At 37.0% G+C, this 12500-nt stretch overlaps 2 protein-coding genes across 6 annotated transcripts in view; one reads left to right on the forward strand and one right to left on the reverse strand.

Annotated features, from left to right (window-relative positions):
• The window catches only part of LOC122266490 (prolyl 4-hydroxylase subunit alpha-2), a 26854-nt gene extending 24050 nt beyond the window's left edge, over positions 1–2804 (forward strand). For both annotated transcript variants that reach the window (XM_043036272.2, XM_086536744.1), the window contains exons 13-14: positions 1438–1603; positions 2121–2804. In XM_043036272.2, coding sequence (XP_042892206.2) covers positions 1438–1603; positions 2121–2182 — 228 coding nt within the window. In that variant the 3' untranslated portion in view covers positions 2183–2804. The remainder of the gene's footprint in view (positions 1–1437; positions 1604–2120) is intronic.
• Positions 2805–4668: 1864 nt separating this feature from the next.
• The window catches only part of LOC122266502 (uncharacterized), a 22903-nt gene continuing 15071 nt past the window's right edge, over positions 4669–12500 (reverse strand). For all 4 annotated transcript variants that reach the window (XM_043036306.2, XM_086536756.1, XM_043036293.2 and 1 more), the window contains exons 12-21: positions 12362–12500; positions 12007–12163; positions 10298–10470; positions 9791–10031; positions 9491–9644; positions 8484–9030; positions 7620–7748; positions 7110–7226; positions 6321–6420; positions 4669–5970 (exon numbers count right to left, since the gene is read on the reverse strand). The exon at positions 12362–12500 is cut by the window's right edge and continues 50 nt beyond it. In XM_043036306.2, the coding sequence (XP_042892240.2) occupies positions 5171–5970; positions 6321–6420; positions 7110–7226; positions 7620–7748; positions 8484–9030; positions 9491–9644; positions 9791–10031; positions 10298–10470; positions 12007–12163; positions 12362–12500 (2557 nt within the window). In that variant the 3' untranslated portion in view covers positions 4669–5170. The remainder of the gene's footprint in view (positions 5971–6320; positions 6421–7109; positions 7227–7619; positions 7749–8483; positions 9031–9490; positions 9645–9790; positions 10032–10297; positions 10471–12006; positions 12164–12361) is intronic.

A 12500-nucleotide genomic window follows, 5' to 3' on the forward strand; every position in this document is an offset into this window, starting at 1 on the left:
ACACACACACACACACACACACACACACACACACACACACACACACACACACATATATATATATATATATATATATATATATATATATAGAGAGAGAGAGAGAGAGAGAGAGAGAGAGAGACGGAGAGAGAGAGAGAGAGAGAGAGAGAGAGAGAGAGAGAGAGAGGAGAGGAGAGAAGAGAGAGAGAGAGAGAGAGAGAGAGAGAGAGAGAGAGAAGAGAGAGAGAGAGAGAGAGAGAGAGAAGAGAGAGAGAGAGAGAGAGAGAGAGAGAGAGAGGAGAGAGAGAGAGAGAGGAGAGAGAGAGAGAAGAGAGAGAGAGAGAGAGAGAGAGAGAGAGAGAGAGAGAGAGAGAGAGAGAGAGAGAGAGAGAGAGAGAGAGAGAGAGTAGATAGCAAAGAAGAGAGTAGATGACTGAGGATCACCAGCCTCTCGCCTTCTGTCTCAAATGCCAAGAACTCAACTGCAGTCCAATCAAGTCGACAAGGAGAGAGATACACCCAATTCGCTGAATTTTGGCAGCTCATTCTAACATTCCTGCTTGAAAGACTAGATGGAAGACTAGCTATGGTTGTGAACAAAACATAAAAGCCCAGACAAGTGAAGCACCTGCCTTCCAGCTGAACTTGCTCACTTCTGCAAACCACGAATGGAAAAACTAGAAGCAGAGGGTGATAATAGAATGTACTTTGCCTGGCCGAAGGAGAGACAGATACAGGCCAGTACAACTATGAACTTGTCTCTTATAAATGTAACGAGGATTGTGTTTGGCAATGGAGTGAAAAAAACTGTCTTAGACTACACAGCTCTCCATTACTTTTGAATGCTGAATAGACTTTTCCACTATAGATGCTAGTTTTTTGCCATTTATTGATATATTTTAAAAACAGAGCAATTCCATAGTTCCAAATTTCTGCTCTATAAATATGTATGATTTGTCGGCGAGATCCACATCAGACTAGTAATATTCCAGTCTACGCAACGTTGCAACTGCAGTCTTGAAACCAATTCTGGACGCCATCTTGAAGAATGATGGCTAGTTTGATTTGCAATAGGTTGAAGGCATCATTCAAATGACAGCTCTCATGACAATATGAATGAAATGAATCTGTTATTAACAGTCGATCGCTGATAAGTATATTAATCTGAAACAGCTGTCTCTGGCGGTCATTTTAAAAATTATCGTTGTAAATGACACAATAAGAAATACGATGGTCCAACACTCTTATTTTCTTTTTTTTGTAAAGCTTCAAGTGATTCTAATTAAATGCTTTCATTATCTGATGCACAGTTATTACGTATTTTTCAATGTTGCAGCACTAATTATAAGATATGTAATAAAGAATAATAAAAAAAATCAAATAGACAAACCGATTCACAATTCATCTAGACGTAAAAATGGCGACTACTTTACCGATAACGAATACATCCTTTCCCAGATGAATGACGTGGAGGAGGGCGGCCGGACCGTGTTCCCAAGAGCGAGGGTGGGCGTGGAACCGACTAAAGGAAGTGCCGTTTTCTGGTGGAACCTTCTGCCCAACGGAATGTCGGACTTCAGGACCCTGCACGGAGCTTGCCCTGTCATCCGGGGCACCAAGTGGGGTAGGTCAGAGTGTGTTGGCGGGAATATTGGTTGGAACAGTTTTCTTCTTCTTTATTTCCCTCTTTCTTTCCGCTTGGCACTGATGCGAGAGACCGAATGGGTATGCTTGAAGGGAATCGGTGTTTTTTTGTTTTTTTGGCGGATTATTTTTCTTTATTTTTCTATCGTTTTCCATCTTTTGTCCCTGTTTTTCATTCTTGGGGAAGGGTGGGGGAGGGTCTTGGGAGTCTCTCTCTCTCTCTCTCTCTCTCTCTCTCTCTCTCTCTCTCTCTCTCTCTCTCTCTCTCTCTCTCTCTCTCTCTCTCTCTCTCTCTCTTTCTCATATCCATGCCATCAAGTGACAGGTTGGTGGGAGTTAAAGATAAAACATTTTCGTTTTATCTGTTGTTTTCATTCTTTCTTGTTCTTTTCCTGCTTTCTTTTCCCTTTTTCGTTTGTATTCATTCTTATGCTTTCTTTTAAAGCGCTTCTGTTTTGTCGTAATGCTTATCCTCTCCTTTTATCCACATTCAACAGTGAGCAACAAGTGGATAAAACACCACCCGCAGCTCCACCGGCGTCCATGCCCTGCCAATTAAGTGAGGATTAAGTGTGGATCGCTGTCCCGCGACTCCGTGCTGTTCGATGTTGCTATGAAAATTGTGAATACTTATATCATATATCCTTGATAATCAGAAATATATTGACAAAAAACAAAAGCCGTTTCTTTTTTAACCATTGTTCTTTATTATTATTTTCAAGCAATATGTCCTTATGTGCTTTTTAGCTTGTGGAAACTATAAGTTATTCAAAAATTAAATTTGGTTTCGGCAAGGTTGTATACAAGGGTATTAGTTTATTTCTTAATTGCAGTGATTTGTCATGGACAAGTGTATTTTAATAAAGAACTTCACTTGGGGGGACAAGAGGTTTCATCAGGGGACATGGCAGAACAAAAATCATCCATTAAACAAAGGCACATGCAGCCCATTAATCAGTCTTCCCATTTCGAAATTCAAATCATAATTTCATTCATCTTTTGTTGGCCTGTGATTTGAGCAGCTTGTTGACACAGTGGTAATTTGTTTTCAATTAGTGTTAGAAAATAGGGAGGAGGGGTTTGCCCCCCTACAGAGTTAGCCCCTGTATTTTGTCACAAGTTTACCATCTTAATGAAGTTTGTTTGAGTCTTTTTCACACTTATCTGTGAAATTACTTCCAGATCCTGAATAAATGATTGATAATGTGTTACTTTTCATTCTACCTACTTACCATTTGTAAATTTTGAAAAATATACCCCCACCCCTTATCAAAAACATACATATATCATACATACATACATACATACATACATACATACATATATATATATATATATATATATATATATGTATATATATATATATATATATATATATAATATATATATTGCCCATGGGTAGATAGGTATAAATACATATATATGTATATATATATATATATATATATATATATATATATATATTATATATATATATATATATATATATATATATATATATATATATTATATATATATATATATATGTATATATATGTATATATATATATATATATATATATATATATATATATATATATATATATATATATATATATATATATATATATATATATATATTATATATATATATTATATTATATATATATATATATATATATATATATATATATATATATATATATATATATATATATATATATAATATATATATATATATATATTATATATATATATATATATATATATATATATATATATATATATATATATATATATATATATATATATATATATATATATATATATTATATATATATAATATATATATATATTATATATATTATATTATATATATATATATATATATAGGATGTCCCACAAAGTACACCTGATATTTAGACAGGAGTAAAAATGTTTTGCCAAGTGGAAGATTTATCCTCACATGCATTTTTTTTTATCAATTTAGGCTTGATGTTGATTATTACTGGAAAAAATGGTTTGTGATGATGGAACATACAGACACTCAGCTCTTAGTAAATAAAGACCGCCACATTATATTAATTTTTCTTGCTTATTACCGCACTCTAATTACTTAATTGCATGTTTATTGATAGAGTACTTTTCAGGTTTAAGATCTGTAAAATTCCATGTCTTGCATAAGTAATTCATAATTTTACTGAATTGCAACCACATGCCTAGTCTCAGTCTCAGTCTCTCTCTCAATCTGGCCTAGACTCTTCCATCTTCAGTGGTTGCCTTCCTTATTTATTTTTATACCCGCTAAAGCCTAAAGTAATCTGGAAACCAGATGCTTATAAAAGATTATTTTACCATGACTCACATATTTTCACCTCTACAAATATCTGTTGTAACTTTCATGTCACCCTGCATCTCTGTCTGAATTAACCCTTTCTGGACGGGTGGTACACTACTGTACCGCTCATTCTAAAGCCCAATGGCCTGGCAGCACAATATTGTACCAGCCATTTAATTGATTTAGGCCTAAGCGCTCGAAAGCCCCGGCATTGTGACATTCAAGGCTGGAATGCCCCCGTCGTGAGTGGGTTAAAATAGTCATTATTCATGATGGGAGTTTTTTTGGGGGGCAGTGCAGTCCTTGCCTGTTTGGATGCTTTTCCTACATCAACCAAGGTCTGATAAAGATTGGAGACGAATACTCTACCACTGAGCAACAGCGGATGCATGTGCTCATATCAACAAAAAGTCTGAACAGATAAAAAATAATACTACATACATTACTTTTTTATAAATCATAATTCAGCTTCTGGGAGAAACGATATTATCTTCCAGGAAAAATACTTTCATCCCTTTGAAAAATTATATTTTGAATTTGTTTCCAGAAATATTCTTTCTATGTACAAACACAAAAAAATTGTCAGCCAGACTAAAAGAAAAAGAAAAAAAAAAAGTCTAAACATTTTCTTTGTCTTCTCAGTTTGAAGCAATTTTCTAAATCTTTATTAGATGTTTCACTACCACAATAAATACAATACAAAATTAAGGTGAAAGTACCTATGAAAGTATAAATATAACTTTATTTCTTTATCTGCCTCAGTAATTAATGATATACAGTCACAGTTCATTTCTTTTCAACAAATACAATTGTCTATTTACACCACATAATGCAATGATCAAAATAAATACTCTAGAAGCTTAAAATCCTCTGGCAGGTTTTATACAATATGTTATACAGCAGCTTTTTCAATGTAGACAAGCAACTCGGATGGTATTATGACACGATAACTTTGTATCTCAAGTGTAAATGTATCTTTGGCACATGATCCATTTGATAAGGATTAGATCTACATAAAAAGGCATAAGCCTCTATGACTATGACCGACAGGGTAATCTTACATTATAAAATAACAGTGCAATCCATTCTAAAACTTATTTTTATGAAAAACAAAAAGACCCATATAGTCAACCTTAGCTTACTAAATAATGAAAGGAAATAATCTTGAGCTTAATATTAGCATGCTATGTAATATCACTAACAACATGCGGTCTTTATGCAAACCATCTGTTAAACTAATCTCAGAGTTCTGCTCGTTGTTCTGGTGACTCTCGGCTCCGCCTCCTTCTTTACCCTGGTTCTGGAAGTGATTGGCTTTGTTTTGGCTTCATCTTTGGGTGCCCGAGACTTCAACCTCCTGGGTCTTTGTTGTACTGACTCTGCGTTATCCTCAAGGCTGAAATCCATGTCGTCGCTACCTTTCGAGGTGTTCTCCAAGGAGTTGTCCTTATCTGAGAAAGAAAGAGTCTTGGGTACGGCCGACTCTTTTGCCTTTCTGACGGTCCTCTTCTTCCCTGGTGCTCTTGATGCTGGTGATAAGTGAGCATCCTCACCTTTGTTTTCTATGCCTGTGGATGATCGGGAACTCTTGGGACAAGGGGAGACAGAGAAAGAGTTCGGCACTTTCAGGACCAGTTTTGTTGGGCTGTCGTCCAAAGCCAGCTGACCTAACTTCGCCTCTACCCCAGCCATTTCTTTCTTTCTCGAGGTAGCACTTGCTGTTCTGGTGTTCTCTCTCTTGGAAACTACCTGTCTCTTGTACACTCTTGAGGGTTTATTACTCTGCGGTGGTGGGGTGGGAAGTCTAGACGGCTTTGCTGAAGTCTCCTGCATATCTTCATCGTCGCTGTATATGCTGAAATAATTTCCTTCCTTGGTGAGGGTGCTGGGCATGGCAAGAGTCTTGTGGCCTGTTTTAATGGCAGACTTGGTAGAGGTTTTGGGCTGAGGCCTTGCTGGTGTTTTGTAATCATACAGGTTTTTCTTCTCATCTCCATTTGGGGTTACAGAGCTCTCATCAGCAACTTCATCTGTTGATAAATACAGTAAGTGAACAGCTGATCTCAAGTATTACAACTATTAACTGACTCACCTGACGTAAAGAGCATTTAAATGAACTGTATGTGAATAAAGCCAGTGAACATGAGTGAAAAGAACAAATAAATATCCGAGTTCATTACACTTTATTCAACCAGTTTTCATACACAAGTAAATATTATATAATACATATTCTGACACATTTTATTACCTAAAAATCATGCTACTTAATGAGAATGAATATATACCTGTTTTGAGATCAAATAAAATAAATCCAAAATACATTTAGAACTCTATTTTTAACTAAGGCCACATGTCCAGGGAAAATCTTTAAAGTGCTTACCACCACTTTCAGCATTGTCTATTTGATGTTCCTGGGTTCGCTTCAAGATCTGGCCTTGCAGTATGACAACGGTGATAAAATGCATGTTTTGATGCAACACCTGTCAGGAAAAGATATAATCATTAAGAAGAAATAAAAATGTTTAAGATTATTATATAACTATCTTTATATTACTCTCTGGATTCATATACTGTATAACAGCCTTGAGACGATAACCTCTGTGATTCCTAGAAAAAAAATTCTCTTCAACAGTGAAGCCAAAAAAGACCATGATATTCAAGCAGTATGTGTAAGTACACTCTCTATTTTCCACTGAATCTAATACACTAGCACCCTTAATTACATGACTTACTACTTCTCATTTCATCCTTCTATACTTTTCAGCCACAATCAAATAAGTTTACTTTTGCATTTAATCTACCAGGAGTACACCAAGCCCATTTAAAGTTTGATTTATTTAAAATGTGTTTTTCATTATACTTTCTATCATCATTAAATGACCTTATTCCTCAGCTTAGCCTCATGGTTCTTAACAAACCACTGCTTTAAGTCAACTCATATAACTTTTCAAATCATAAAATCTATCAATCTGTATTTCTACCACACATCCATATCCATGCCCCCATGTACCCACATCCTTAAGAAACAACAAAACCGCCATACACAAACATGAAAAATTTTATTTTCTTGAGTAAGGAAACACATCTAGTAATAAAAAATAGTTCTGGGGTTGTTTCACTAACCCTCATAAAATAACACACATAAAAGCAAGTGTCTAAAACTACTTACGTGTGAATCTAATGATCTGATTATTTTGAGAGCCTTTATATTAACAAGCAAAGCCTGGTCCCATTTCTTCTCTAGTGCAAGACTCTCTGCCTGGTGGTGCATAGTTTGAAGATACACCTGGAAAAAATGGGAAAAAAAGATGAAGAAAAATTGTAAATCTTGGTATTTTTTAGACTTAATTTTATATGAACACCATAGCCTTGATTCTGTTAAAGATAATAAGGGTAACATCAATTAAATAAGTATTATATCATAATTAATACTATTCTTCGTAGTAACATGTACCTTTAAGCCATTTAACCCTTTGATGACGGTGCGTGACACCCGTGTGACACGGCTAAATGCCCGATGACAGGGTGACATACCAATGTGACGTTCCCGATGCAATATTGCATAGGCCCGGCGTAGGGGGTCTCCAATTATCGCTGGGCCCATCGGGATAGGGTTAATTACATTTTAACGAAGTTTTTATACACAATCTTAAACATAAAAACATAAGCTTGCACTTACTAGATTCAACCTTGCCTGAAGAAACATGGCAAATGAGGTACTTTTCTTGCTTCTGACACTTATAATTGATGTCAGATAATTTGTGAGAAGAGTATCCTTTTCCATAACATCACTATACATTTCCATGGCCTGTAAAACAATTATTCATTGAATATATAGTAAACCCAACTATAAAGCTAGACATCTAGATTTTTTTTTTATATAACATCATCAAATTCATTTGTAACCCTTCCACAATGGACATATTTCCCAGGGTGTGATCATTCTTGTACTGCATTTTTCCTGCACACACACACACACGCACACGCACACGCACACGCACACGCACACGCACACGCACACACACGCACACGCACACGCGCGCACACACACACACACACACACACACACACACACACACACACACACACACACACACACACACACACACACACACACACACACACACACACACACACACACACACACACACACACTTACACACACACAAACACACACACACACATATATATATTTATATACATATACATATATATGCATGTAGTGTATGTATCATGTATGTATGTTCATGTAATGTACATGTATGTATGTGCATTTATGTATGTGCATTTATGTAAGTGCATTTATGTTGTGCATTTATGTATTTGCTTGTATGTATGTGCATGTATATGCATATATGTTCATGTATGTGTATGAGTATGCATATGCATACATGTACATGTTTGTTTGTATCATGTATGTATGTATCATGTATGCTTGTACGTATCATGTATGCATGCATGTATCATGTACATACGTATGTATGTATGTATGTACCTATACCCATTTATCTATTTATATATATGGAATGAAATTTGCACCTACCCTTCTGAAACAGGTTTGTGCTGCTATGTGATGTCCATTATGGGCATGAACAAGGGCCAGGAGAGTTGCTGTGGAGATGTGGAGCTGCTGCAGAGCTGGAGTAGAGCACATGACGCACTTCACTTGCCCATCAGGGCAGGATTCCACCCGTGCCAGAGTGACATCCTCCCGATACCCGAGTGAAGGAGACACTGGTTGCCGTGGGTGCGCCAACTCACCTATGCGCTCCTCGGCCCCCACCACGACCAGGCCTGGATTACCATGGAAGGCCTTCAAGTCGTAATCAGGAGCTGCGCTACAATCTCGCATCCTCTCTTCACTGTCAATCTCAATCTCTGAAAGAACCTGGCACGACAGTTTGCCCTCGTGCGATTTGGTATTTGTGGCAACACGCTTGGTTGCTATGGCGTCCTTTGGGAGGTATTCGTGAGCATGGGTCGGATGGGCGATAAGGAGAGCCAGCAAGCTGTCAACTTTGACCCGACAATCCTCTAACTGGTCACACAGCAAGTCCACACGCGCCAGCAGTTCCAACAGCTCGCCCGTCCTATAAAAGGTAATTATCATCATATATATATAATTCAGATTTGATCATCTTTTAAAAAGTAAGTTTTGATAAAATCAAAACTCATGGTTCAAGCATATCAGTGTTTCTCACTACACACTGAAGTTATTTTGGAACTGAAGTACATTTCCTGATAGTAGTTTATTGCTTACTATTAGGCAACTAAGAGTTACAGAATACCAGAAGAAACAGCATTATATTCGAACTCTCAGCCTCAAAATTTCAGTCAGTCAGCAGATGTGATGCCTCAAATGCTAGCCAATTAGCAACCTCACTCTAAATACATCTAGGGCTTCAATGTGTATTGTCAGGAAAAAAAAAAATGAATAACAGACAAAATTATTCCTTCTGAAGTGCTGCTTCTGACTTCTTAAAACATAAATCATATTTCATATAAAATAAAAATCTTATGAATTAATACTATAAATGAATCCCTTTGTACCTCAGTGGAAGAGCTAGTTCTTGTGCAATTCTGAGGGGTTGCTTGAGGTATGCTCGTGCTTGGCGAGGCTGGGCCGACATCAGGCACTGGTTGCCAAACCATACTGTTGTCGTTAAGTGCAGCCAAGCCACTCTATGTCGCCAGCAGATTATATCTGTGTGTATTGTAAAAAGGTAATGATTTCCTTTAGGTATACACCTCTGAGATATAACTACTAAATATAAAAAAGAAAGAAAAAGAGAAAACAAAATAAATCTCACAATTTCTATTTCCAATTCAGAAGCAATGCTCACAACCTACCATTAGTAGAAGATGTAGCGTATGACTCCACGAGTGCATTCGCCTCACGACATGCCAAAAGAGCCAGTGATATACTTGGCTGTGAAGGTCTCTTATCCTCCCCCAAGATCCAGTGTGGGAGCCCTGCATACATGGAGGCCACAAAGTGCACTATAATCTGAGCTTCGGTGGCCCTGACTGTCCGCTTCTCCATTACATCACTCTCCAAGGCTTGAGAAATGTACAGGACTCCTTCATTGTACTGAGAGAAAAAAAAATGGTGCAAAATGGTCACGGGTTTGTTGTGTACTATTTTTTATTTCTTTGCACATACAATTTTGCTCCATATCTTCTTTCTGACTTTTCCATTTTTCACTAAACAAATTCTTTATTAATTGACCCCCCTTCACCTTCTGTCATTAAAACCCCTAACCTGCACCAGGCTCTAAAGAAACAATAAATATTCAAAACTTGAACATTGCTGTATCAGTAAAACCTCCCCTAAATCACTGCAGACCTCTTACATACCTGACCCAATTTGAAATAGTAGTAAGCCAGTGCCGTAATAGCAATCAAGGTCACATATACTATGGACGGATCTTGGTTACTGCTGGCCTGGCATGCAGTGATGGCTTCCTTGGCCTCCTTTACTAGTTCTTTGGGCACTAACTCTGGAACCACTAGCAATAATTCTGTTATACCTGAAAAGTAAAAATATTGTTATGATAGGAACTAATTATGATGACAAAAAAGCAAAGTATTAACCCATTGGAGCCGGTTAACGTGATGACACGTTTTGTGTTTTTGCATCAGATGCCCGGGATGGGATATGAGCGCAAGCCCGGCGCTCGAGTTGAGCAAGCAGGCAGCCCAGGCTCGCGGCTTGTATGTCCGAGAATCTCTAGGCATTAGACTTATGCGTTGAGAACCCTGGTATTGCGACCATGCAAAGCCGGAACGGCCCCGGTATGAATGGGTTAAGGAGACTTTTACACTATTTCCTTACTCCCTCTTAGTTATAATTTTGCAAAGCGTTTACTATGCAAAACATTAGGAAAGCAATCATGCACGGCCATCACCAATCTTAAAATAGGTGATTAACCCTTTGATGACAGTGCGTCACACCCATGTGACATGGCTAAATGCCCAATTATGGGGCGACGCACCAATGTGACGTTCCTGATGCAATATTGTATAGGCCCGGCGTAAGGGGTTTCCACTTATTGCTAGGCCCGTCGAGTTAACTGATCTCAATCCCTGAGAGGTGCCAGTCACAGCATGAGGGCTAGTAATAACTGAACTGAAGGGCTAATTCCTATCATGATTTTTCAGTTCTGGAATGATTCAAACTATAACCAATGTTAATTCTTAAATAAATGGATTGTAATTCGTCCTAGAATCACAAAGGAGAAAACTATAATGAAGGTCAAGTTATTGAATGCTAATTTGAAAGTGCTTGTTTCTCAGGGTAGTTCTAACATATATATTAAACAATACAAAGTAATATATATATTTATATTTACATAATGTATCAAATCAGGCCAGGAGAATCTATGGCCATATAGTACAAAACTCAGATTACACAACAAATGGTCACCTCAAATATGCAAAAGCTGTACTTTAAATCTATTGGGACAGATTGGAAGCTAAAGCTGGTACTCTTGGACAGTCATGGGGCCTAAGTCAAAACTAAGTAAACATTTAACTTTTACAAACACTAAGCCAAAGATGTATGACTTTTAAATAGCTAAATATCAGCTTCATGTTAGTGTCCCAGTTGCATTATGGTTACATATAGACACAGTACCATTATCTCTAATGAAGAAATGTTGAGCCTTAGAATGGGTAGTTTGGAAATAAAGGTTTGATGATGACAAAACCAAAGACAAAACCAAAATCTAAAATCCATGGCTTCATAAAGTTGAGGTAGAAGCCAAAACCATGTTTCAGTCCCATATCTGTTTATAATATGAACTTAAAATCAATATAAAGATTTCTCTTTCTTTAAACAAAATGAGAGTAAGGGTTGACCATTTTAGTCCATCTTTCGATTGAATATAAGATTATTTTACTATAGTCTAAATCATCTTTTACTTATATATTTATATATATAAATATTTTTTTTGATAATCCAAACATAACCCCATAAATTCAGTCACATATTAATAGGCTGCATATGACTTTGAGGCACACTCAGCAAATAGGGTATATCAGGACACATCTGGACTTTGACCAACCTCTTAGGAGAAATGCAGGCAAGGAGTTCTCTCGTGCTACAGAAACAAGAGTTGTCCAGGCTCGTATAGTGGGTGTGACAAAGCCACTCAGCTGATACACATATCCCACAGACGCAAGGCAAGAACACACGGTTGCCACATCCTCCAGTGACTTCCCCTGAAAAAGGTGATATAAAATTATTAAATAATCTCCTTAATTAAGTACTTCCTTTTACTTCATCAATAAATAACAATAATTACTCCTTAAAAAATGGAATAAAGAAATAAAACAATTAATATTTCTACCATTACTACTAATAACAACAATTCACAATGAACCTGAAATACAGAATCATAATCTTGAAATTCTGAATACCTTTGAAGAGAGTTCCTCCCATATCCTGAGTGCAGAGTGCAAGGGAGCAAAGGAGGCTTCCTGAGAGTACAAGGTCAGGCATGTTGGGGTCGGGCGGACATCACAGGCGTCATTGACCTGCTCTTCTTCCCCAAGGTCA

The sequence above is a fragment of the Penaeus japonicus genome, unplaced genomic scaffold (assembly GCF_977035675.1).
Source record: "Penaeus japonicus unplaced genomic scaffold, GWHDUDI00000001_assembly GWHDUDI00000001, whole genome shotgun sequence".
NCBI lineage: Eukaryota > Metazoa > Arthropoda > Malacostraca > Decapoda > Penaeidae > Penaeus > Penaeus japonicus.